This window comes from Borostomias antarcticus (assembly GCF_949987555.1).
Source record: "Borostomias antarcticus genome assembly, chromosome: 11".
NCBI classification, from domain to species: domain Eukaryota; kingdom Metazoa; phylum Chordata; class Actinopteri; order Stomiiformes; family Stomiidae; genus Borostomias; species Borostomias antarcticus.
The window spans coordinates 24,072,089-24,098,436 of NC_140244.1; the positions used below are offsets into that span (position 1 = coordinate 24,072,089).

Sequence of the window (26,348 nt, forward strand, 5' to 3'; positions counted from 1 at the left end):
TTCTTATTCTGTAGCTATAGGCATTAAGAATTATCAAAAAGGCAGCACATTTTATTAATATAACAATTTATTTTATTGGCAATAGTTCAACAAGCATCAACATACACTCAGTGGCCAGTTCATTAGGTAGGCTACACCTGCTCGTTGACACAAATAGCCTGCTCCTCCAAACAGCCAATCATGTGGCTGCAACAACTCAAAATATAAAGCATAGATGGTGAAGTGGTGTAGTTGTTGTTTGACCAAACATTAGAATGGGTAATGATGTGTGATCTAAACAACTTTGACTGTGGTGTGATTGTTGGTGCCAGACATGGTGGTTCTGTTGTAGCATCTCAAACTGCTGCCCCTGATTTTCACGCAGTCTCTTTGCAGAGAATGGTGCCATAAACAACAACAAAACATCCAGTGAGCAGCAGTTCTGTGGATGAAAACACCTTGTTAATGAGGTCAGAGGAGACTGAAAAGGAGGGAGACTTCCTATAAATAAGTGAAACATTCCAAGTTAAAATTGAATAGAGTTGTAGCATTGTCTACAGTGTGTGTAGCAAGTGTAAGCATCTATTTCATTTCAAATTCCAGCGTAATGGCAGTTAAACACACCTGTGTGTCTGGGCTAAGTGAAGCAAAACGTGAACGCATTCCTTATTTTCACATTCTTCCCATAACACATCTCAAAAAGCAATATTCAGGAAACCGCCTCAAGCAGTTTTCCACACACACAAATTAAACTTCATATATACAGAAATAATTCGTTCATTATTAGTAGTCTTAAATAACACAGCTTAGAAACTTCCAAAGAGCCAAATGCTCAGTTCTACATGCTGGGATCACATTCAACTCCAGGGTCCAGAGCACCTGACAGCAAGTGCAGGACTAGTGGAGTTTGGCGAGGGATTACTAGGTCATGTTTTGGCACTTCTATCTGGCTTGGTTGATTTAACTGAATTTTGAACAAACCTACTCAATTATGTTACTTCTCAATCACTGAAACACAGTTCATCTTTAGCACATGCAATAGAATATACAGTACGGATGTACAGTACAGTATTCAGTTTGGGCACTTGCAGATGAGCGGGGATATGAAAGGAATGTATCTCGCCCGAGAAAAAAAGGTCAACGAAAGAGCAACCAGGGATAGTTCACAGATAAAAAGGCAGGGCTGACAGCAAGAGAGACTAATTCAGCCAACGCATGAATTCTACTGAGGAACTGAAGAGCATTTCCAGAATAAGAGAGGATGATCAACAAGTCAAGTGAAAGGGGAGGATGGTCCCCCCTTTAGGAAGGCACTGAATTGGCGGTGTGTGTGCGGGCGTGCGTCCGTGCGCGCGTGCTTGTGTGTGGTTACTCAGACTGTGGCACAGAGATGGAGGGGCCTTTGGGGTCGTCGAAGCGGTCCATGGTGCGCACCTGCATGATCATGTGCAGGCCGTAGGTGAGGATGAGCAGCAGCAGCAGAGAGGTGATGAGGCCCATCCAGATACCCGGCGTGAAGAAGCCTGCGCAGTCGCTGGCGTAGGAGAAGTTGTTCGTTCCATTCAGTATACCGAAGCCCTGGATCTGCAGGGGTACAAGAGAAAGGATGGGACATGAGCAACCATGTAATAAAGGAGTAACTACAGACACGCTGGGACATGAGCAACCATGTAATAAAGGAATAACTACAGACACGCTGGGACATGAGCAACCATGTAATAAAGCAATAACTACAGACACGCTGGGACATGAGCAGCCATGTAATCAAGGAATAACCACAGGATATTACGATCTCGGAGCGGCGCCCACAACCTAAAGCCTCAATGTCCTGTATGGTTGACACGTTGTCGTGGAAAGAGGAAGACGACCAGCTCCTACCTGGAAGTCAGAGAAGTTCACTCTCCATTGTGCTGCAGTAGAAGGGGCGGAGACCAGCAGGGCGTTTCTGAAGCTGCTGACAGACTGGCAGTGGAACGAGTACTCGGCGGGAGCGTAGATCCCACGGCTGCCATTGAAGGTGGTGGAACCGTTCCGGTGGGTCACGTCCACCGTGTCCAGGGTGAACCAGTTGCGGGCGGACACATTGTAGCGCCGCTGGCTCATGGAAAAGCTGGAGGTCAGGAGAGTGTGTTTTGTGTGAGGAAAACTCGAGAATTTAAACAGACTTCCGACAGGAGGTTTTCGGGAAGAGAACCGATACGCTGCATGTTCAGGATGCGCACAAGGATGTTAAGTAGCTCAAGGTGCGTTATGATGCTCTGCGCCTGGTTGCTGGCAGATTCTCTCCATGATAGAGGTACATGTAGAGTACATGAGGATTACACTTACGTGAGACTGAGGTTTCCGTAAACACGAACCCCATAATTAAGTACAAGCCTGCAGAGAGAAGAGAGATGTAGACATGAAATACAACAGAAAGATATGGACACAATACATGGCTTTCCAATCGCTGATGTTAGAATCATATAGGCAGGAGCAGTCAATATGCAATAGCAGGAGAAACATCCTCACTTTGAGTTGGTGCCGTTGCATAGGGACCCATCCAAGGTTGGGGTGGACTGGGCAAGGTCAATCCACTCAGCGCCTCCGAAACTAACAGTCAGGTTCTGGGCCCAAAGCATGATGCAGGTGTTGCCATCAGTGTTGTTGTACATCAGCGGAGGTTTGACAGACGTTTCCTCGATGGCCTGGAGAAGGGAGCGGCCTTTAGACCGGCCCGACACCGACACCTCCTCAACCACCTGGGGGAGAAGAGGGTGAGGAGAACGTCAGCAAAACGTGATGTCATCAGAGCTCAGTGAAAATCATGACAACATTCTCGTTTCGGTCTTTTTGGAGATGCGAGGATGTGAAGCTGCAGGATGCAATACAATGTATAATGTCTTTATAAAGTCTGATAAGGGGTTATGGAGCCATGCTTGGATGCTCATTCTGAAGGCCGATCGTACCCGTGACGGCCTCAGTCCTGTGTAAATGGCCGTGTAGGACACATCCTGGGCTTTCATGGAGCTCACAACCTTTCCAATGACCTCATCTGTGGAAAAGGGAAGACATGTCAATCACACGAAGACCCGGCTCACTGTCTCCTACAAGATTGAATTCAAAACCCATCTCCTAACTTTGAAATACACCCATTGTAATGCACCCCTCTACCTTAAAGAACTCCTCGCTCCACTAAACCCCTCCTGCAACCTTTGATCTGGAAGCAGCCTGCTTCTTCACACCCCCAGGACTAAGCTGTGCCCTATGGGAGATCAGGCCTTTTGCTCAGCTGCCCCCTGTCTGCCTTTGGAATGCCCTCCCTGACAATCTGAGGGCACAACAGACTGGGTTCTTTTAAGACTGGTCTAAAGACTTAGTTATTTATAAAAGTATTTTGCATGTTATGTGTATATATTTTAGATATTAATTGGTGTCTGTTTTCTTAATGGCTTTGTGATTGTTTCCGCACCTTGAGATTTTTCACAATGAAATGTGTTTTTAAATAAAAATCAATTATTATTATTATTATTATTATTATTATTATTTATGATTACCTAGTTACTACATACTAGTTCTGATACCCGTTGGAGCACTATGGACACCAACCAAATACTACACATCTGCTATCTGTCCAGCTTAGCCTTGGTTTGGCTATTGTTTGCGAGCTAGCTAGCTAGCTACTACTATTAGGTGGACAATAGAACACACTACTGTTCTAGAGTAGGCTGGGGCGAGGTACAGTAATAATTGTCCTTCCAAGCCATTCTGCACCTGAACGACTATCTAGAGCATCTAGTGTACATAACACATGAAAATGTCAATATACCCCCCCTTCCCCCGGGATTATTTACTATAGCTACAGCATGTACATAACACACCCAGCCCCCCCATCCCCAGGGTATTTATTTATTCATATTCATATAGAGCATGTACATAATCCATCCAGACCGGTATCGATCTTATCTTACCCCTATATGTATACTGTAAAGAAATTATACTTATTGTGTAATTTGTAAATGTATAACTTGTAAATTTGTACTTTGTAAATTGAAGTTTATCTGTATTGAGCATAGCCTTGGAACCGGCAGCAACATTTCACTGTAATTGTACACATACATTACATGTGAAAAATAAAGAAATCTTGAATCTAGTTCAGTGTTTGTATCAGGGCAGCCACAGCTGCAGCTCCTTGCAGCTGATGAGCAGGCTAGATAATTCTAGACTAGACAGTTGGAACGGGGTTCTATTCATAGCAGTATTTCTATTGGCTGGCAGCTTGGATCAGTAAGTATACTTAAAATTAGCTAAAACGTAGATTACATTATTTATTTATTTATTTTAATCCAGCCCTGTCATGGTCTGTCTGGGACCCCTGCGGATACCCGTGCCAAATATGAATGCTGTCAGGCCAACGATGTCTGAGGAAAGTCCGGATAGAGGGACAGACGGCCGGACAGACAGGCCGAGGGTAGCTGAGCTCATTTATGTGTTAGAGGAAAATAAATCACTGATTACCGCAACATATCAGAATGAAAAACCTATTTGTATTACTTTATTTTAACCAACACAATTCACAGACCGGAATAACTTACCATTGCTTTGTAGGACCTGCTTACAGGATGCCAAAGTGCTGAAACAAAATTGTAAAAATGCAATTCATTATGACATAATCAAGACATAATTCCATATCTATAATATCAATAACGAAATAAATCCTACCAAAAATGCATCAGAGAATAGCACATTTTATAACTATTTGTTATGGCTCCCTACCCAGTACAATACGGCAGATTGATGATTATCAGGTTGCTGTCAGATGGATTGAGGTGAAGACGGGTCAGCGTGTCTGGGTCCAGGAGGAGAGCAGAGACACCCAGCTTCTCCTGCAGCAGGGCTGGGGTGGCACTAGAGGCCTGCCAGGACACGGCTGGCAGCACCACCTGAGAAGGGGCGGCCTGCAAGGCAGCCTGAAGGAAGGAGGGAGGGAGGGACAGAGAGAGGTTAAGAACCAGATGAGTGTACAGTGCTCATCCGACATCTGATACATAAATGGTAAATGGGCTGCACTTATATAGCGCTTTTCCACCTTAGCGGCACTCAAAGCGCTTTACAATGGCCTCTCATTCACCCATTCACACACACATTCATACACCAATGGCGGTAGCTGCCATGCAAGGTGCTAACCTGCTCATTGGGAGCAATTTGGGGTTAGGTGTCTTGCTCAAGGACACTTCGACATGTGGACAGTCGGAGCTGGGATTCGAACCACTGACCCTTCGATCATTGAACGACCCGCTCTACCAACTGAGCTACAGCCGCCCCGCATAGAGACAGACAGCCTGTATCATACCTCCAGGTTCGGAAAGGCACTATCCTTCTTGTTTCCAAACACGCCTCCGTACACTGTGAAGTCGTCCTTGCTCAGCTACAGACAAATAACAAATAAGAAACATCAGCAAATCAACCAAATGCTTCTAGCAGGAGACTCAGTCTCCTAACTGGAAACTCAGGTTATGCATTAGAAAACCATTATGCACAGATAGATCTGATTATATTAAGATTGGACTGATCAATCAATACTTTATTACGAATCCCCAAGGGGAAACACAACAACACAATCTATCAAGAAAATGCACTCATTGCCATGTGCTGCAGGCCGAATCTTCCAGCCTGAAGTAATGGGCCTTGGTGAGAAGGGGAAGTGTGTGTGTGTCTCACAGTCACACCAGAGTGAGAATACCACAGCATCACGAGTGGCTTCTGCATGGCTACAGTACATACAATAGACATCTGTGTTACTGCTGTGGCCACTCAAGTTATTCAGCTTCGACTCAAAAGTCAACAGGTGTGACCCCACTTGAAAACATATGCTAAGGTATTAGATGCAGTGTTTGTCATGCATATCATCTCTCACCTTATCCTGGAGGAAGAGCAGGATGTTGTTTGGGCCAGGGCCCATGGCAGAGTTTAGGTAGGACAACCACTGGCTAGTGGACATTGTGTGGCCAGCTAAAGGTGAAGCCAGGGGTGGAAAGGTGTCCCTGAAGAGATGAAACATTGTGTGTATAAATATATATACAGGCGCCTTATAACAGCTACATTTAGGCTAGCTAGTCAAACACAAAGCAAGTGTGCCACGACAAAGAAGTAGATTCAACGGTGTAATCCACATACATTTGCAGCATATCATATCACTGAAGTACATACAATCGGGTCCAATCGATAGCTTTCGACTTGAGATAACTTTTAGCCTACCCACTTTGAAAAAGCGAGTCAGTTTAAATGTAACTCTTAACTAGCTGCTGAAGCTAACGAGCAAAGTCACTAAAAACAAACAAAATCTATTGGTTTTGGAAGAGAATCAACATATAATTTACCCGCCATTGGACCACATTACAAGCGGCACTTGGCCGCTACAGCTCCCAGCCAAGAATATTGCAAATAAAAAGACAAATAAAGCCATTAAACGCGATTTAGTCGAGAGCTCAGCTCCAGCCATCTTCCTTTTCCGCAAAGCCCAAGTCACGTGGTGCACATCAGCTGACTGTCATATGCCGACGGGCGACGTCGCTCTCTTCCACGCTGCGCTGCCCTGACACGAAAAAGACATCAGTTCTGCTTGACCACCCCCCCCCAATGTAGTCTATATAAAATACTAAACATGTGCATAATATGGTTGATTAAAAATGCCTAAAATAATATAGTAACACTATTACCCCAACTAAGAAATTAAATACCGGTAGTTGCATATCAGCAATGAAAAGACATGAGGGAGATTCATTAACATGACGGCGAACCTATATTGAAAGAATGCTGTTGTCTCTCGGGCCCTCAAAGTGATCAGTTTGTAACCTAAATATATGCTACTGTTTTACAAAGTAAATGCTGACGCTGCACCAGTGTAATAATAAATAACATGCGGTGCTTTCCCTGGTGCTGAAACTCTTGGTGCCATGTCATAGCAAAGGATGAAATTATTAAACAGTAAACCTAGCAACTCTCCATGGTACTGAATTATGGTCAAACCTTTAAAGTAGGCCTACTGGTCAAACGCCCTCACCCATACCCTTTTTCCCGTTGCGGCCAGCCTAATATTATGTCCAACAAGATCTAAGTAGCAGGCCGATTTTAAGGAAAGCATGTCATAAAAAAGCAAATGAAATTATAATTTGCACAGTTGTATCCATACAAAAAATAAACAAGACTAGCCGTCTTATCAGACCATGAACCATACTGGGTGTAACTAAAATAAACTCTTCCCACAGCATCCTCGGGCTAGCTCCCTGCTGTAGGCTACTCGCGGAGGAATATCACTGCATCATCCACAACTGGTCTATCTGACTAAAAAGATAGGAGAAAAGAAGAAAAAACTATAGAAATGTCAAAATAATTGAAATGCTACCCCAGTAGAACCATGTGGCTGAATAGCCGTGACGATTCTTTATCCTCGACATGGGGTGTGGTTAAAAGCACCAACCTCCCTTCTCCATGTCCCATATGTATGGTTTTGTGTAGCCTACGCAGGGGTAGGGAGGTGCACTACTTTCCGACGCGAACGCACCAAGACTGTTTCAGAGGGATTCTTCGTATAGGGCCATCTTTGGTTGTCCTCGCCGGTGACAGTGTGGACCATATTCCACTCATCATTTACACCAGATGATAAATTAATAAACTATCAAAAAAACTGCAAAGGCATCTAACTGGCAGTCGGTTTAGCAAAGAAAGCGAGTTCGTTTGCGTTCTCTTCCTTACTGGTTATTTCCTTACTTCCCTTTCAATTCCACAAAGCAAAAGAGGGCGAGACAGGAGAGGCGTTGATACAACATGGATGAGGAATATGATGTGATCGTTTTGGGCACCGGACTTACAGTAAGTATTCAGGATTCATTTGCTCCTCTTGCTGAGCTCTGTGTTATGCTACTACGACTTTCAAATGAATTAAGTTTGACTAGCTAGTCAAATGCCTGGGATAGGCTACATTACCAAATGTATCAAGTTCAATCGTTTCTCTGCATCCCTGGCAGGCATTAAATAAATATGAAATGTCTGTTTGGAACCCTAATACCTCATGGCAACAGATTAATAAAACTATAGTCTGTGCATATGTGCGTGTGTTGCCAACAGTCAGTTGTTCATTACTTGTTGTGCAGTATTTTAGGCGTAACCCTATATGTGATGGTGTGCTCCTCTTTTCATGGACAGGCCTCCATCCAAAACATTGGCGCAGGCCTGAACGGTTTTATATGACTGATCCTTTGGTACTATCGTCGCTTCGCGTATCACACCCTGCTCCTCTTCTATAAAGGCAAATGCAGGAAATCCCGGTTCTAGATTCACCTTTTATATTGGCCTATAATCCCCGAAATGTTTCGGAACAGATTAATAGATAGACACTGCACAGTAACTATGGCTAATTATTGTATCAGTTGGATTACATTATCAAATGTAAAAAGCTGGAAATTTGAAAAAGCTGATGGGTATTTTTTACAAATAAGAAGAATTATCCTAATGATAATAATAATAATTATTATTAGTACTACTAGTAGTAATAGTAGTAGTAGTAGCAGCAGCAGCAGCAGTAGTATAGTCTTAGCATTAGTATTTTTATAATAGCTGAGACAGATCGGCTCGCGCATGCGCACGGATGTAGCTCCTGCTGCCCCTCCCGTACACTCTCTCTCTTTCTCTCACGCGCTCTTTTGCACACAATTGCACAAAAACAAAAGGTACAACACATCTCTTCACATAAAGGCAACATTTGTCGTTTAAAATGACAGTGAATGTTGAGTTTTTGCATTTGATACCATCCCCCTCCCCCCAGGAATGCATTCTGTCTGGGATCATGTCTGTGAATGGGAAGAAGGTGTTGCACATGGACAGGAACCCCTACTATGGCGGGGAGAGCTCTTCTATCACCCCCCTGGAGGAGGTAAGACCAGGAAATATATGGATCCAACAGATTAGGCTTTATGTAAATAATCGCTGATATACAACGGTGCATTTGCACATCTCCAGTTCCAATCTCCCAACCAACACTCTCCACATGTTCTAGATGTCTGATGTTATCTCTTGATTCTCAACCCTCCAGGCTTTGTTTTGTTACCATGAGACGAGCTGCTGATGTTGTCTCTCCTTTATGTTCTCTGCCTTGCAGCTGTACAAGCGCTTCGACCTCCCTGACAGTCCTCCTGAGTCCATGGGCCGGGGACGAGACTGGAATGTGGACCTCATCCCTAAGTTCCTCATGGCCAACGGTCGGTCTTGGGACCCATCTCTTGTACATAAGAAGGACACCATGAAGAACATATGATTCATGGTTTATTGTATTACAGGAAGAAGTCAGTACATATACAACAAGCTGAGCATATAAGTAGGAATTAGAATTTACAACAAATAAATTATTTTACACCTTGAGAAAATACTAGTGTCCGTGTTGATATTAATGAAGCAAAATGTGTTATTTGGGTGTCGATAAAAACCTTGCAGCAACCAAATGAAGACCATATTTTGTCTTTGTGTATCAACTGGTTGCAGGTCAGCTTGTGAAGATGCTGCTGTACACAGAGGTGACACGATACCTGGACTTCAAAGTTGTGGAGGGTAGTTTTGTGTACAAGGGAGGAAAGATCTACAAGGTGCCATCAACTGAGACTGAGGCGCTAGCTTCAAGTAAGTTCAAATACATGCTATACCTCAGATTGTGTATTTTCCAGATAAAGTGTTTATTCAGTATAATGCATGAAACCTATTCTTTCTTCAAACCTTTTTCATTGTCCAGATCTCATGGGGATGTTTGAGAAGAGAAGGTTCAGGAAATTCTTAGTTTTTGTGGCCAACTTTGACGAGAATGACCCTAAAACCTTTGAGGGCGTCGACCCCAAACTGACCACCATGAGGGACGTTTACAAGAAGTTTGACCTTGGGCAGGACGTCATCGACTTTACTGGCCACGCCCTGGCCCTCTACAGGACAGACGAGTAAGAGCAGACAGAAGGTTCTTTTACGATGAATGTTCTACTGTGAGTGTCAAAGAAATGAATCAGTATGAATCAGGTTTTGAAGCCCGGTGATTGTTTTACTGTGTACTAATGAAACCAAGCTGTCCTCAGCTTGGGTTATTTATTTGGTGATGTTATTACTAAGTCATTGCCCATGCAATTTCTAAAATGATGTGGCAATGTTATGAAGCATAACCATCAAGCACCTAACAAGAGATCTCCACCAGGTTCCTCAACACACTCTTCCTCAATGCAGAGTTCCTTGACACAGGGATCCTCAATGCAGGGTTCCCCAGTGCAGGGTTCCTCAACACAGGGTTCCTCAACGCAGGGCTCCTCATGCTGTTCTCTCCCTTCTCCCAGTTACCTTGATGTCCCGTGTTTGGAGACCATCAGCCGTATCAAGCTGTACAGTGAGTCCCTGGCCCGCTACGGGAAGAGCCCCTACCTCTACCCCCTCTACGGGCTGGGGGAGCTGCCGCAGGGGTTCGCCAGGTCTGACCACGCCCTCCTCTCTTCCTCCGCTCTGCATGAGCTAAACTAGTGAACGAATGAATGAATCAACGAATGAATGAATGAATGATTGGATGAATGAATGAATGAATGATTGGATGAATTAATTGATTAATTAATTAATTAGTTAATTAATGAATATGACTAAGCAGTTTCTCTCTCATACGTTACTAGGTTGAGTGCTATCTATGGAGGAACCTACATGTTGAACAAGCCTGTGGAGGAGATCGTGATGGAGGATGGCCATGTGGTGGGAGTAAAGTCTGAGGGAGAGGTAACATCACTACATGCTTTGTTTACATTAATATGTAATATTAATATTCTCAGGGCTAGAGAAATGAAGGTCCTACTACCGGAATAACACACTGAGCAGAGAGTAATCATACATGTTAGCGCCTGTTTTAGTCGTAATTTCGTCACTGCGTGTGTTTTAAAACAGGGCGCGGTATGTACGGACAGACCACACGCGGCTAAAACCACATTCTGCCAGGTGCAGAACTGTGGAATGGCACAATTTTCCTACTCGTGCACATACATTCATGGGAGGTCGAGGGAAATGCCAAAACTGGGGAGGAGATGTGCGAGGAGAGAATGATTATTCTGTTGTATGTATAATCAGGCGTTTCTCCATCTTTGAAAAGCAGGTGTAGTCAGTCAGCGCATAACCCACCAGCCTACACACAGCCATATCCCCTGTTAAAGATGCAATTATTGTGTTTTTTCATATTTTGTCAAAACTAATTAAAACCACCTGATATCAGATTGGTGGTTCATTCTACCTGTTGCCAGGCAGTCTTTTGACATGAGGAGAGGAGCAATTGTTATTAAATATTTGTGATGATCCGATATATTTGTGCAGCACTTATATTAACTGTACAAGGTCGCATATTGACTAAATTGGTCTGGATAGATTTAATACATCGATGAATAATATACAGTATGACTGATGCGATCATCACATTAAACCATCAACAGCAAATACGACCAGCCTAAAGATACCACATCAGTCCTCATAATTAAAAGCAGTATATTTCACATAGGTAGCCTAATGTTATGCTCAAAGCACTAGACTGCGTAGCGCAGCCCAGATAGGAAGCGGATGTGTAATGATTCTGGGCCATATATAGGCCGGAACTAAGCCACAAGGGCCAGATCTGGCCTGTATATGGCCCAGATCCGCTTGCTATCTGGGATGTCAGCCACGTGCTTTCTGCACTCTGTCCCAGGCGCAGTTCACGGTTGCTCTCTTAACGTACGTACTGTACATCCCCCCCCCTTGTGTCTGCCCCTCCTCCCCCTGGCAGGTGGCTCGATGCAAACAGCTGATCTGTGACCCCAGTTACATCCAGGACCGCGTGAGGAAGGCGGGTCAGGTGATCCGGGTCATCTGCATCCTCAGCCACCCCATCAAGAACACCAACGACGCCAACTCCTGCCAGATCATCATCCCCCAGAACCAAGTCAACCGCAAGTCAGGTCAGGAACCAACCACTCATCTACTGTACTTTAGCTTGCCTGTATTACTACATCATACAGGTACGAGTAGTGAAATGTTCTACACAGTCTAGTCGGAGCTACTGTAACGTGATGACATGTGGAGTAGTCCGTGCCGCTAGCTAAGTAGGTTAACTCCTATGAGAAATGTGCCTTGGTCTGTTGGTGCATGACAATAATCAGCACACGAACAAGACAGGACAGAGCAAAATACAATGAAAAAGTGATACAATACAATGTACAATAGTCTACAGTCTACAAACATGCACATAGACAAGGGTGGGTGGAAGTGAGCAACCCAGTGGAATCTGAATTGGATTCTTCTTCTTCTCTCCCTCCTGTCCTCGGTCTGTCCAGACATCTACGTGTGTATGATCTCCTATGCCCACAACGTGGCCGCCCAGGGTAAATACATCGCTATTGTCAGCACCACGGTGGAGACCAGCGAGCCCGAGGCGGAGATCGAGCCCGCTCTGGAACTGCTGGAGCCCATCGACCAGAAGTCAGTCCTCTCACTGTAGCAGCTCCATCTACTGACCTGTTACTGACCAGTCTGCTCACTGATTCAACACACCAGGCCCTGTACTACCAAGCTATTTCAACATATCCAGGATAACCTTTCGCTAGCTCGCTTGAGTAAACCAAACAACCGCAATTACGGATAAACGGTACCACGACGGTGGTTATCAGCTCGTTAAGTCCACCCAGCTGGTCCAATCTAGGTAAGAGCGTGTTCACAGTAAAAGGGGAGGTATTTGCGCAAAATGACCAATCACAATCTTATTATGGGTATTTGGACACGGCCATGTTCCAAGCTCCGTCCATCGCATTTTACACAATATTATAGAAATGTTATATTATATATAAATATATTATCCAGGCACAACACAGTCACTGCTGACAAAGCCAGGAAGGAAACCTTACAAAAATATTGCCTGTGAATGCGTCTTATTAATATCCTCATGCACACGAGTAGGCTATCACTATAAATGGGCCATATATTATTGTTATGGCATATAAAGCAAGTGTAGCCTATGCCTATATCTTATTATTTCAGCTGTAACCCCGTGAACCTTGCAAGGGATGCTTAAATAAAGGCTAGGCTATAATTTATTGTATTAGTTTCAGGTTGGAGCAGACAGTGTGATGTCTCTATACACGTGGAGTTTAGAACTCCAGATTAAGAGATCAGAATAAAGACATGGAAAAAGTGAAGCTCGAGGTGGGAAAGATGCCCACGAAAAGAAGGTATTTTAGTATGTATTTTATTGCCAGGCATGGATGCTGTAACAATTCAACTAAAACGTCTCCTTGTTCCTAGGAATGGGAAGCTAGTCTAATAAATCAACAATACTTGAAAATGGAATAAAAAATGACTTGGTTCTCCAGACAATTCTGGCAAAATATGTCTCAGGCACCTGAAAAAGCCATTCCGCAATCTGTAGACTATCTTTCATATCAGGGAAAGCCAAAGAGGGGTCGTCAGTAAAAAGTCTTCCTAGAGAACCTCTCGCTATTCGCGCACTGAGATCATTTTTTAAATTTGCACAATGAAGTTCCATATGGGATCTTAACGTCTGATGGCAAGTGAATTGATTGGTCAGTGGGCAGTGCTTCATACGTTTTGATCCATAATCAGGTTATATCTGCATGATTATCTCTACCATGGCGATATAGCACGGTGAAAAGTGATCTACTTTCGTGATACGGATAAAGCAGGCTTGAACCTGACGTTATTGCGCTAACCCCGTAATCCTGATTGGTAGTACAGGGCCCCGTTCATCTGAATGAGCTCAGTGAGATTCAGGGCTGTGGTTGTGGTCGATGCCACAGTGACCTCTTCCCTCTCTGCCTGCAGGTTTGTGGCCATCAGTGACCTTTACGAGCCCACAGACGACGGCACTGAGAGCCAGGTGAGTTGTAAACTACCAGGCCGTCTGTGTAGTAACGGCATGTGTCTGTGAGGTCTGGAGGTGAGCGTACGCCAGTGTAACACACCTGTCCCATATTCCCTCTTGGCTCAGATCTTTGCTTCGCGGGCCTACGACGCCACCACTCACTTTGAGACCACCTGCAACGACATCAAGGACATCTACAAACGGATGACCGGGAGTGACTTTGACTTTGAGAACATGAAGCGTAAACAGAATGACGTGTTTGGGGAGGATGAGCAATGAGGGGAGGGGAGGGGCTCCAGGTAGTGGGAGGGGCAGAGTGAAGAGGTGGTGGGGCAGGTAGGGGGCGGGGCAGGTAGGGGGAGGGGCAGAGTGAAGAGGTGGTGGGGAAGGTAGGGGGCGGGGCAGAGTGAAGAGGTGGTGGGGCAGGTAGGGGGCGGGGCAGGTAGGGGGAGGGGCAGAGTGAAGAGGTGGTGGGGCAGGTAGGGGGCAGGGCAAAGTGAAGAGGTGGTGGGGCAGGTAGGGGGAGGGGCAGAGTGAAGAGGTGGTGGGGCAGGTAGGGGGCGGGGCAGGTAGGGGGCAGGGCAGAGTGAAGAGGTGGTGGGGCAGGTAGGGGGCGGGGCAGAGTGAAGAGCAGGTGGGCGGAGTTTAAGGAAGAGGCAGAACCTACAGTAAGGGGGGGGGGGGGGGGGGGAGTAAAGGCGGGGAACACACACACACGCGGGCACACACACACACACTGTTCCACGACCCACGTTCTCTATCTCGATCACTGAAAAGCAGGGTTGATATGGTCTGTTCATTCCATTGTAGATTCTATAAACATGTCTTAACTATTATCATTATTAGAGGTTGGCCTGTTCACCGTTGTTCCACAGCTGTTTCTTAACACTCTTTCTTAACGTCTTCGGCCTGTCCTCACACCCGTGGTAGTTGTATGGTCAGTGAGCTGAAGACACAGAAGACATCGCCATTTTGAATGCCGATGCAAAAATGTTATGGCGTAAAACATGCAGAAGGTTCTGTGAAAACACAGCTCGCTCCTTCTGTGAACCAGTCACCTCTAAATGACATGCATGCATATTTTTCACACAGTAGTATTGTACAGAACATGATGACGTATGAAGAGGCTGGGCCCCCCTGTCAACCCTGCTTTCACATTCTTCTTGGTCTTTTTCCTGTGTTATTTCAATAGATTCTGCTCCTTTTTTGGCAAATCTCTCAGTCAGGCAAAATGTAATGGAACATATATCAATGGGCTGTTATGTCAACTAATAGTGCTCACTTTGCAATGCTGTTGTGTACCCTGTGCTATAGCAGACAAGCTAACCGGTGGCTAACTGTTGTCCCCTAAAACTGTTATTGTTTCTATGTTGTGTGATGTCAGAGTTGACTTTGAATTGTTTACTTTCTTACGTTTAAATTATTAAGAGTTTTGGTGCAATTTTCATTGCTGAAGTTATGAAGTTTACTGAGTTGGCATGGAAACCATGGAGGAATTATCTGAAGTGGACTTTGTGGGACTTTGAAAAGGGAATGTGTAGAGGTGTAAGAGTCACTGGAGCGGTGGTCTGTCTGCAGGTTTGAGGTTTGTTAGTGAGGCTACACGTGAAGAAGTAGTGACGATTTTGAAAGAAAGACGTTGAGTTACAAAAGGGAGATCACTTTGTTGAGATGCAATGATGGCCTTGACTGGTTAAGAATGTATGTAACGATGTTGTGGACTTGATATCCGTAATGTTTCACTTTTGAGTGGAAGAAGGAAGACTGAACTTTCGGCTTGTAGTAAAAGCACCAGATTATGTCTTGGTTGTTCAAACCCTTATGTGTCATCCAAAATAGTTGAGGAACTTAACCCTGTTGAACCCCTTAGAATAGACAGAGGGGGAAGCTGGACACTCCCAAAAATCCATTGTAGCATAAAACAGTTCTGTGACCATGGTTGAAAAGTGCCACCCCACAAGAATGAACCAATATGTTTTACTTGGTTTTAGCCTTAATTTGGGGTCTTATCTGATATCTTTGGATTCTATCAAAATGGGACCATTACATTACATTGTAACAAGACATAGGCCACTGCAAGCTGCAGATGTCATCTTTGTTATGAGGGGTACCCAGATAGCAAGCGGACCTGGGCCATATATGGGCCGGAACTAAGCCACAAGGGCCAGATCTGGCCTGTATATGGCCCTGATCTGCTTGCTGTCTGGGTAGCGTGGTGTGAGCTGGTAACATTGCGTTTCCTGTGAACACTAATCTTTTCCTCACAACACGGGGCGTCTCGTTCTGTGGTCTCATTCACCATGGCGACCTCCATTGTCTGAGATCCCTCCTCCATGTTTACATATGCCAGGTTTAAGGAGCGGTCTGTGGCGTAGTTAGTTTGTTGGCTACTGTACTGTACATATCAATGGTAGACAGATGAGATGCTACAGCCTTTCCCCTCACACGTTAACCAAGGGTGTGGCCCACAGCTTTCACTGCTCTCTCAATGACCCTGAACTCAGTTATGGTCACAGGTGTGGGGTGTTTACGTGTCTTATAGTAATGCTCTTATTTATTTGGTTTCACTGAAGTTAATGGCGGAAGGTTAAAGTCAAATGCTGAATATGCTATGCTATTAGTTTGTTCTCTTATGATAACTGATATGACTTAACTGATCTCAAAGTAATGCATAGCCACATCCTTATTTTCGTTATTTGCTGTGTCATGTGTTATGTTAACCTATTTTAGTGATCATCCAAGTGTTATTGGTTTGATATGATTAACCGTCTTATAACAAACAGGTTTTGATTGAAGGATAGTACTAGAAGCCTCTGGTTCTCTATCATAGAGCTGAATTGGAGCCACATCAACCTTTACAACGATCTTTGCAGTCAAACTGTGCACCTTTTAATATTCAGTGTGATCATCACCCTGGAATCATGTTAGCTTAAAAAAAACTGGAATAATATTGAGTTTACTCCCTAAGTGTAGTCATATCAAGTTTTCCCCTTCCTCACCAACAGATGCTGTTTCATCTCTTTTATTTGTGTAAAGAGAAGCCTAAAAGTGTGGTTGTGCTGTTTTCCATCGAGTTTGGCTTTTGAAACCTACTGACAACGTCCCTCGACATGGACAAAAGAGATAGTTCAGACTGAGTAGTAGACAACTTAAAGTCCTTGTTTGATCACTAGTATGTGAACAATGCCTAATGTCTTGTGTAACAAATAAAATGAATTAAACTATGAATTAAATGATAGAAAATAAAAAGCACATGGCAAACCTGAGAAGTCTGTGTTTGTGAGTGGCATTGTGCCTGTCTACTGTATGTAAATGTGTACATTTGTCAAAGTATCCCCCAAAACCACCAACATTTTTATAGGTAATATTTTATGGATCATACATACTTTATATACACATTTACTTAAAAATGAAACTTACACAACAAAAATATAACTCTGACATCTGAAATATTACACTCCGCCCAATTAACATTTCAATAATCTATTTTAAAGGTATCTGTTAGCATAAGATTTAGAAAAACACTAATGAAACAAACAACGTTTATGTAAAGGAAATGTACTGGACCTGAATATGTAACTGACTGCAGAATTAACTGTTGCCATGAGAACAGAAGGGCAGGCAGTCTTCCAGAAGGGACTAGTGCACACTGACATCATCACAATTGTTGATTAACTTGTCAGAAATACTGTATTTGGTCGTTTATAATTTTACTCTCGGACACCACGCCCTTCGCTCCTCATCGTAACGCTACTATATCAATGTTCTCCAGGAGGAAGACGACCCAACAACACCAGGCTTATCGTTATAGAAGCCTGTATTGGTTCAGCACCCTGGACCGAAGCCCCGGTGCTGGTTAGTCCTTGAGGGCCGCTCCCCACGGCCTGAGCTGACAGGTGTTGGCGTGGAGGAGTGTTCAGGAGCGGTCCACCACGTAGCTCTGGTACGGCAGACCCAGCAGCCTCTCCACCTCTCCTTTCGGCACCACCCAACACCGGCCCAGGTGGCGCCTCCTCACCGAGTCCTTCACCACCTTGTCCTGGAGCACGACGGGCACCGTGACCCCGCCCCGTCTCAGCAGCCCCCTGGTCAGCACGCCGTCCTTGCCGTGCTGGGCGCCGGACGGCCGGTCCTGCTCCGTCACCACAGACACACTCATGTCCGCGTGCTGGAACTGACCTGTGGAGAGAGGCTCGGGTGAAACACACGGACTCAGGAACAAGTCAGGGATATCACATCCTTTTAAGTGATGACTAAATAGGGGTGTAACAATATATCGTGCCACAATATATCGCGATACAGAAACGTCCCAATACGTATCGTCAAGGTGAAAACAATATCGTGATATGTTTATTGTATATCAGTGAACACTGGCTACACAACGCTGGTAACAAACACGTCTTTTGTCTCTAGGCCTATCCATGATATTACAACAGTTAAGCTCTAAATTCACAAAGTGCATTGGAGTAGAGATGTGGAGAAATGCACTATTGGTGTGAACAGCAGCGCTACTGCAACGCTTCACACCTGCCCTTAGTGTATCGTATTGTTATCGTCAACCCAATATCATGTATCGTATCGTGAGATTAGTGTATCGTTACACCCTTATGAGTAACGTACCTAACAGGCCTTGAGCTGAGGGTGACAAGCCCTGCCCGTCGGTGATGTAGAAGCCCAGGTGAGCCATCTGCAGGTAGCTGGGGTGTTTGTAGTGGTGGAACAGCACCAGGAAGCGCACGTCCTTGGCCAGCTCAATCCAGCAGCTCCGATGGTTGTCCACGGCGACCTTCACCCCCTGTCTCGTCAGCGATCCCTGCTGATTGGTGGGAAGGGTGTCCTGCCCCTCCCCCTCCACCACCACGGCGTCCAGCGAGAGGGTGATCATGATGCCGCCAGAACCGCCGCCGGCGGAGGTGATGGTGAGCTGGTCGAAGTAGGTGCGGGAGCGGTCCTCGACGCCATGCTTGGAGGGAGCCCTGATCAGATGGCCGTCCACCAGGATGCCTGAGTGAAACGGAAACCAAAGGAGGGTTCAACTGACAAATTCGGCAATATTTACAGCAATAGGCTCTTTAAAACATGGTAGATGCTCCTTGATTCTATGTCACAGGGAATTGATCATATTAACTTCAACCTGCAAGCACACACCACTGGCAGATACAGTGCAGCTGTGGGTTGGATGTTTGTGGAGATGTGGGTTGGATGTTTGTGGAGATGTGGGTTGGATGTTTGTGGAGATGTGGGTTGGATGTTTGTGGAGATGTGGGTTGGATGTTTGTGGAGATGTGGGTTGGATGTTTGTGGAGATGTGGGTTGGATGTTTGTGGAGATGTGGGTTGGATGTTTGTGGAGATGTGGGTTGGATGTTTGTGGAGATGTGGGTTGGATGTTTGTAGAGATGTGGGTTGGATGTTTGTGGAGATGTGGGTTGGATGTTTGTAGAGATGTGGGTTGGATGTTTGTGGAGATGTGGGTTGGATGTTTGTGGAGATGAGGGTTGGATGTTTGTGGAGATGTGGGTTGGATGTTTGTGGAGATGTGGGTTGGATGTTTGTAGAGATGTGGGTTGGATGTTTGTGGAGATGTGGGTTGGATGTTTGTGGAGATGAGGGTTGGATGTTTGTGGAGATGTGGGTTGGATGTTTGTGGAGATGTGGGTTGGATGTTTGTGGAGATGTGGGTTGGATGTTTGTGGAGATGTGGGCTGGATGTTTGTGGAGATGTGGGCTGGATGTTTGTGGAGATGTGGGCTGGATGTTTGTGGAGATGTTCTCACCTCTCTCTGGATCGTCTAGCAGTCTCAGGACATCATTCGCCCTGCCGTCCACTGTGAAACACAGGTTCTGGTGCAGCTTGGGGAGCTGGACCACGAAATGGGGGTCTCCGTCAACTACAAAACACAACAAGGAACACGCATGAAGACAGAGCGGTGTCTTTAAAACGCGGCAGGTTTTACCGGGTGTCTGAAGCAGGAGAGGTTCCTACCAGAGGAGGAGAACACCCTGACTGAGCTCAGCTTGGTGGACGGCTCTGAAACAACAACACAGTCTTACAAACCATCTACATCAATAACAGCTTTGCAAGGCTTCTAACATACTCTGACCCCAGTGTCTGGGATGAGCCTTTATCGTACAGTAATCCACTTACCAAATGATTCTGGTTCATCCCCTGAAAATATGACATATGAAAGCATATTATGAAATCTGGAAGTAGAATCAGACATCAGACACTATTTCAGAACTGGAAAAATAATACAGCCACAATAATAAACTTAGAGTAGGATAATAAACTTACAAGAATCATAGTTCAGGTCATAGTTGTAGTCATAGGTTGAGTCATAATCTGTGAAATTAAACCAGACAGGTTATAACACAGTCCCATGTGACCTCAGCCACCATCCATCAGTGATTACAGCCTGTGCTGGTGCATAACACAGAGAGAGGAACTCACCTTTTACCAGATCAATGGCTGGATCAGAGTTAGGGGAGAGAAGAAGACCAAGTGTATTCAGGCTCTGTACAAATGTTTAATTGAAATCAACAGAAATTGCAACAGAATTCTAGTGCAGTAAACAGACAAGGCAGAGTGATGAAATATGCAGGCAGAGTTGATTCACCTTTTCTCTGGATCTGAATGGAGGTGCTGACATCTAGTGGTGAGAACAGGAATGTGTCACATCATCTAACATTGTCAAGGTGGGCTATGCCTTAGTTGACTGGCGGTTTATGGTGAAGTGAAACAGTATGATAAAGTAGTAAACATTTAGATTTTTAGTCAATAATTAATTATTGTGTCAAGAACATCACCTGCATGCAATACACACATACAGTAAGCATGAGAGTGAACTAGTCTGATTGGAGGATGGTAGTTACCCAGTAATCCTGCGGCCTCCCAGAGTTTGGGTCCGTCGGTGACGCCAGGCATGGGGGCGAAGGTGGCCGCCACGAGGGTGGCGATGGTCAGGTCCGGATCCGAGTCCGAGTCCTGGGGGGCCACGGTCAGAGCTGGCGGGGAGGTGGGGGCATCGGGCGCCGGGCCGGACAGCGGCGTGGGTGCCTGGGGAGGGCGGGCATCGGTGGCGTTCTCCGTTTCTGAGGAGGAGAGGGAGACCCCGAGGGGAGGGGGGCCCGTCCGCTCGGCGCTGGGCTGGGGCGTGGTGGGCGCGGCGGGCGTAGCGGGCGCGGTGGGTGTGGCGGGCGTAGCGGCCGTGGTGGGCGTCCCAGACGGGGGCGGAGGGTCCGTTCTGGCGCTGCTGGGGGGGGAGCTGGAGGTCTTCACTGTGCTGCTGGGCTGAGCTGTGGTCTTCCCTGGAGCAGGAGGAGGGACCGTTTTTAGAGCGCTAGGCTGGGGGGTGGACATTCTCCCGGTGAGAGGTGCGGGGGCAGTTTGAAGAGAGCTGGGGGGCGGGGTTGGCGCTCTGCCAGACAAGGGGGCGGGGGCGGTTCTGATGGCCCCAGGGCTGGGGGTGGTGGTGGTGCTGGTTCTCCTGGTGGAGGGTGGAGCCACGGTCTTCGCTGGCGTGGCTGGGGTGGAGGTCCTCCGAGGTTGCGGGGTGTTTAGGGGGCGACCGGGCGGGGATTGAGGGGGTGCAGGCTTGGTTATTCGAGGGTTGTTTTTAGGGTTGCTTGTCCTGGGCTTCTTCACAGCAATGGGGGCAGCTGTCTTGATGACAGGGGTGTGAGATGCTGTAGTAGAAGCAGCAATAGTAGTTGTTCTGGGCCCAGGAGTAGTAGTTGTGGGCCCAATAGTAGTTGTTCTGGGACCAGTAGTTGTAGTTGTGGGCCCAGTAGTTGTAGTAGTAATCATAGTACTATCTGAAGTGACCGGTCGGGCTGTGGTACTGGGAACCGTAGTGGGAGGTAACTCATCAGCGTCTGGCTTGACCACCACCAGGGAGGTGACCGGCGTGACGAAGTTATACTTGAGGGAGAGGTTGGTGGCCTTGTCCGCCAGCAGCCGCTGGGTGACGGGGTCCGTGCTGTTCAGCTTGGCCAGCAGCAGCTCTTTAATGGTGAAGTAGGCCCAGAGGCGACGCACAAAGCTGGACACGCCCTCCACCCCTCCGGGGCAGCTGGGGGCCCCCGTCGCTGTCCCATTCCCCGGGGCCTTGGACACCAGCACGTCGTTCTCCACCCTCTGCTTAGAGTCCAGCGCCGTCAGAGACACCTTGAGGTCCCTGGCCCCGGGTTTGACCCGGCCCGTCACCACCAGCTCCGAGCCCTGGAAGTAGTTGGGGAAGAGGGAGCGCGTGACGTCGAAGGCCTGGTCGTCCAGGTAGGTCAGCTGGACGTCGGACAGCAGCGGGCTGGCCACCTCGTCGTAGAAGCCCTTGAGCTGCAGGGCGGCGTCGGCGTCCTCGTACACCATCCTGGCCACGCCGCGGTTCTCCATGGCCAGACGCCGCAGCAGCGGGAAGTCGGCGTCGTCCCCGAACGCCAGGCCGAACAGGGAGGCGGAGCCCAGCGCGCTCTTGGCGTTGGCGAGGATGGATTCGCCGGCCGTGACGCCGATGGTGGCCTCGCCGTCCGTCAGGAAGATGACCAGCGGGACGCGGCGGGCGACGGGGGGGGAGGAGGGGGAGGAGGAGGAGGAGGTGGAGGAGGAGGAGGGGTTGACCAGCTGGGCGGCCGAGAGCAGCGCTGCGTTGATGTTCGTCCCTGGAGCAGGGAGAGAGATGGAGGGATGGATGAAAGAGGAGGAGAGAGAGAGAGAGAGAGAGAGAGAGAGAGAGAGAGAGAGAGAGAGAGAGAGAGAGAGAGTTACAGGAATATAGAAGGTAATCCACACACTACTGCAGAGGACCTGTTGTCAGTCTAGTCAGTCTAATCCGGATATGTCCGGAATCCGGAAACGTTATGGCCACATTACAGTACTACAGTTACAGTTACCCTACGGTAGGCTACCACAGATACACAGTAGAGCAGTAAGCCAGATAGAGTGCCTAAGGAAGCAGGAAGCAGGAAGAGAAAACCCTCATGAGATCTTAAATCAGAAAAAATACGAACAGTAGTGAACGGCATGAGAAAAATAATTTATTGATCCCGATTGAACTGTGTAATGACCATCACATATGATGTCAATTTAAAACAAACACTTTACTCATTTCGGTTAACTCGCAAGTTAGCTAATATTAGCTAGCTGACATTACACTGGTTTAACACTCACCAAAACCGAGTTACAGAACTCTTAAACTCGTTCTGGAATAACCACTTTACAGTATTACGACAAACTGCCACTTTCTAGACTTACAAAATTATGTTTTAAATTGACAAATTTAATTGTCAATTGACAATTCAAATGAGATCAAGAAATTATTTATCGCCATTGACTACCATAGAGTACATATTTTTTTCTAAAATAAGGTCCTCCTGCTTCCTCTCAGGCGCTCTATTATGTTGTACACTGAGACGGCGTCTCACTCACATCCCTCAGCGATGATCCTCCTGACGAAGTCGCGGGCGTCGCGGACGTTCTGGCGCGTGGCCCTCACGGTGCGGCCCTTCTTCCAGGTGTGCACCTCGTCTGAGAAGGTGATGATGTTGAAGTGGTCCTCCTCGCGCAGGTCTCCCAGGATGGTGCCCATGGCCTGCTTGGTCTGGTTAACACAGTTCAAAAGCCACTCTGATCTCAGTAGACTGTACCTCTGTTTCCAAAAGAGCTCCTAGTCTCGGTGACTGTACCTCAAAGAGCTCCTGGTCTCAGAGACTGTACCTCAGAGCTCCTGGTCTCAGTAACTGTACCTCAAAGAGCTCCTGGTCTCAGTGACTGTACCTCAAAGAGCTCCTGGTCTCAGTAACTGTACCTCAGAGCTCCTGGTCTCAGTGACTATATCTCAAAGAGCTCCTGGTCTCAGTGACTGTACCTCAGAGCTCCTGGTCTCAGAGACTGTACCTCAGAGCTCCTGGTCTCAGTGACTGTACCTGTTTGATCTTGGTGCCGATCATGGATCCACTGATGTCGATGACAAAGATGACGTCTTTGGGGACCACCGGAAGACCCCGAGGAGCGAAGTAGTGCACAAAGTATCCGTCATAAACCTGAGAGAGGAACACAGAAACATCACTGCCAACTCGTTGATTTACACTCTACTCACTGTTTTGTATTTGCTGGTCAATAGCTTTTCGATACAACTTAACACTTGATATAGCTTAGTAAGAGCATGTGTGTGTGCTTCCCTGTGTGTGAGCTTCCCTGTGTGTGTATGTGTGTGTGCGTGTGTGTGTGTGTGTGTGTGTGTGTGTGTGTGTGTGTGCGCGTGTGTGTGGACGCTTCCCCGTGTGTGTCTGTGTGTGTGTTCACAAACAGTCCATGTGTGTGTGTGTGCGCGTGTGTTTATATACATGTATATGTATGTGTGCGTGTGTGTTTACATACATGTGTGTGTGTGTGCATGCCTGTGTGTGTTTACATACATGTGTATGTGTGCTTGCCTGTGTGTGTGTGTGTGTGTGTGTGTGTGTGTGTGTGTGTGTGTGTGTGCGCGTGTGTGTGGACGCTTCCCCGTGTGTGTCTGTGTGTGTGTTCACAAACAGTCCATGTGTGTGTGTGTGCGCGTGTGTTTATATACATGTATATGTATGTGTGCGTGTGTGTTTACATACATGTGTGTGTGTGTGCATGCCTGTGTGTGTTTACATACATGTGTATGTGTGCTTGCCTGTGTGTGTGTGTGTGTGTGTGTGTATGTGTGTGTGTGTGTGTGTGTGTGTGTGTGTGCGTGTGTGTGTGTTTACATACATGTGTGTGTGTGTGCTTGCCTGTGTGTATGTTTACAGACGTGTGTGTGTGTGCTTGCCTGTGTGTGTGTGTGTGTGTGTGTGTGTGTGTGTGTGTGTGTGTGTGAGTGCTTGCCTGTGTGTGTGTGTGTGTGTGTGTGTGTGTGTGTGTGTGTGTGTGTGTGTGTGAGTGTGTGTGTATGTGTGTGTGTGTGCCGGGCCTGACCTGGATGTCTCCCATGAGGTCTCGGAGCTCCACGTCGTACTGGATGATGAAGTCTGAGTTGAGGCCCTTGGAGGAGACGCTGTTCTGCTGGGCCAGGCTGGGGCCGTAGCGCACGCTGGCACAACCCTCGCTCTGCTGCACCTGGGTGGAGGCCGGGGCCTGGCCCTCACCTGGGGGGGTGAGAGGTATGGAAAAGAGGAGAGGAGAGGAGGGGTCAGAGGTATGGAGGAGAGGAGAGGAGAGGAGGAGTCAGAGGTATGGAGGAGAGGAGAGGAGGGGGAGAGAGGAGGGACAGACTATTATGTAGTATGCGGAGCTCAGCGATTCAAGGTCATATTTGATTCTGGAGAGAGACTAGGGGTGGGCAGTCAACCCCTCAATCAGAGATAGTTTTGAGTCAAAACAAGATGAACATCTACAGATGGAGTGATAGTCAAGCAATAGTCTACAACGAGTCGACTTCCGGTCCGGATTGCCGACTACGTCTGGTATTCAGGCGCTGAAATTTTGTTGAAGGAAGTTGAGGAAAAAACTGACGGATATCCTGTCAAAATTCCGTAGAGAGTAGTAGACAGTTCGGACCGGAAGTGATGAGTTTTTTTAAGAACTTCCTTTTACAAATTCTAATCGGCTGAAGTCCAGACTCTCTCCGAGACTAGTCAAGCAATGACCCCTCCCTTCTCCTTGTATCTCACCGAGCACGGTGTTGGACAGCAGCCGGTCGGTCTTCAGCGGCAGGACCTTGAGGAAGCTGATGCCCGTCTTCTCCGCTATGCTGACGTCCAGGCTGAGGTTGCGGACGGGCTGACCGGGCCGCAGTCCCAGGGTCAGCTCGTACCGGCCCAGTCTGCGAGGCAGCAGCTCCTCGTAGGACAGCGAGAAGGACATCCGCGCCCCCGGGGGCACGCTCACGGCCACGCGGAACTTCTCCACCTCCCTCTCCCTGGGACAGAGGAGCAGAGGAGGACAGGGACAGATTTGGGTCATACTTGGGAGAAGGTCTCTTTTTCACTGGTTAAAACCTTGGGAGGATTAATAGTTGAACAGAAAAAAATAATAATAATAAAAAAATATACAATAATGTTTGGAGCTAAATCATGTGCAAAGAAAAAATAATAATGTGGAGCTAAATCATGTGCAAAGAAAAAAAAATCTTTCGGATGAACCCAATGGGAGAACATCAACTGATAGCTCCACAAAAGAAAAAAAAAAAGAAAATAGTTGAACGGACAAAGGATTCGTGACATTGGGAGTGTGTGACGGGTGCGATCCAACGCTTTTCTCGGACTGACTTGGTGGCGACCAGTCCGGCCGTTTTCCCTTGCTTCTTGGCGGCGTCGTAAATCTTCCTGGCGGCACTGCGTTCCGTCACCTGGGCGACGTACACCTTGCCGTTGGAAGTGCTGAGAGCGGAGAGGAAGGAGAAGAAGAAGAAGAAACGTCTCTCTGTGAGCGACTCACAATCCTCAGGTTATGTTACAGTGACAAACACCACGGGCCCGTCTCTGGAGCCTGAACACAACCTGAACACATTTTTACACTT

At 46.9% G+C, this 26,348-nt stretch overlaps 3 protein-coding genes across 4 annotated transcripts in view; 1 reads left to right on the plus strand and 2 right to left on the minus strand.

Annotated features, from left to right (window-relative positions):
• Positions 1-49: 49 nt before the first annotated feature.
• Positions 50-6,473, minus strand: atp6ap1b (ATPase H+ transporting accessory protein 1b). The gene is made up of 10 exons (XM_084446316.1): positions 6,339-6,473; positions 5,876-6,002; positions 5,312-5,386; positions 4,735-4,928; positions 4,554-4,591; positions 2,928-3,013; positions 2,491-2,720; positions 2,308-2,355; positions 1,858-2,089; positions 50-1,563 (listed from the first exon to the last, which is right to left on the minus strand). The coding sequence occupies exons 1-10, from the start codon at positions 6,458-6,460 to the stop codon at positions 1,348-1,350; spliced, it is 1,368 nt and encodes a 455-aa protein (XP_084302442.1). The 5' UTR covers positions 6,461-6,473; the 3' UTR covers positions 50-1,347.
• A 1,275-nt stretch (positions 6,474-7,748) lies between these two features.
• On the plus strand, positions 7,749-14,143 carry gdi1 (GDP dissociation inhibitor 1; the record flags this gene model as incomplete). Of its 2 annotated transcripts, XM_084445911.1 has the most annotated exons (11): positions 7,749-7,830; positions 8,783-8,890; positions 9,116-9,215; positions 9,496-9,630; positions 9,740-9,938; positions 10,323-10,454; positions 10,647-10,746; positions 11,777-11,948; positions 12,324-12,468; positions 13,825-13,879; positions 13,991-14,143. In XM_084445911.1, the coding sequence occupies exons 1-11, from the start codon at positions 7,786-7,788 to the stop codon at positions 14,141-14,143; spliced, it is 1,344 nt and encodes a 447-aa protein (XP_084302037.1). In that variant the 5' UTR covers positions 7,749-7,785. The 2 variants fall into 2 exon arrangements, with proteins under 2 accessions (XP_084302037.1, XP_084302038.1); XM_084445912.1 differs by lacking the exon at positions 9,496-9,630.
• A 3,187-nt stretch (positions 14,144-17,330) lies between these two features.
• Positions 17,331-26,348, minus strand: part of itih6 (inter-alpha-trypsin inhibitor heavy chain family member 6) — a gene marked incomplete at its 5' end in the record, with an annotated part of 15,405 nt that continues 6,387 nt past the window's right edge. Inside the window, 15 exons of the mRNA XM_084446187.1 lie at positions 17,331-18,043; positions 18,485-18,868; positions 19,641-19,754; positions 19,850-19,894; positions 20,012-20,032; positions 20,159-20,206; positions 20,315-20,332; positions 20,481-20,513; positions 20,737-21,502; positions 21,689-22,521; positions 23,288-23,459; positions 23,785-23,901; positions 24,806-24,975; positions 25,501-25,748; positions 26,098-26,208. Coding sequence (XP_084302313.1) covers positions 17,781-18,043; positions 18,485-18,868; positions 19,641-19,754; positions 19,850-19,894; positions 20,012-20,032; positions 20,159-20,206; positions 20,315-20,332; positions 20,481-20,513; positions 20,737-21,502; positions 21,689-22,521; positions 23,288-23,459; positions 23,785-23,901; positions 24,806-24,975; positions 25,501-25,748; positions 26,098-26,208 — 3,343 coding nt within the window. The 3' untranslated portion in view covers positions 17,331-17,780. The remainder of the gene's footprint in view (positions 18,044-18,484; positions 18,869-19,640; positions 19,755-19,849; positions 19,895-20,011; positions 20,033-20,158; positions 20,207-20,314; positions 20,333-20,480; positions 20,514-20,736; positions 21,503-21,688; positions 22,522-23,287; positions 23,460-23,784; positions 23,902-24,805; positions 24,976-25,500; positions 25,749-26,097; positions 26,209-26,348) is intronic.

Coding starts and splice junctions, on each gene's coding strand:
- atp6ap1b (XM_084446316.1), bottom strand. CDS start 6,460: ATGGCTGGAGCTGAGCTCTCGACTAAATCGCGTTTAATGGCTTTATTT. Junction 3,014..4,553: donor GCAGGTCCTACAAAGCAATG/GTAAGTTATTCC, acceptor CCTTTTCCACAG/ATGAGGTCATTGGAAAGGTT. Junction 1,564..1,857: donor TGAACTTCTCTGACTTCCAG/GTAGGAGCTGGT, acceptor GTACCCCTGCAG/ATCCAGGGCTTCGGTATACT.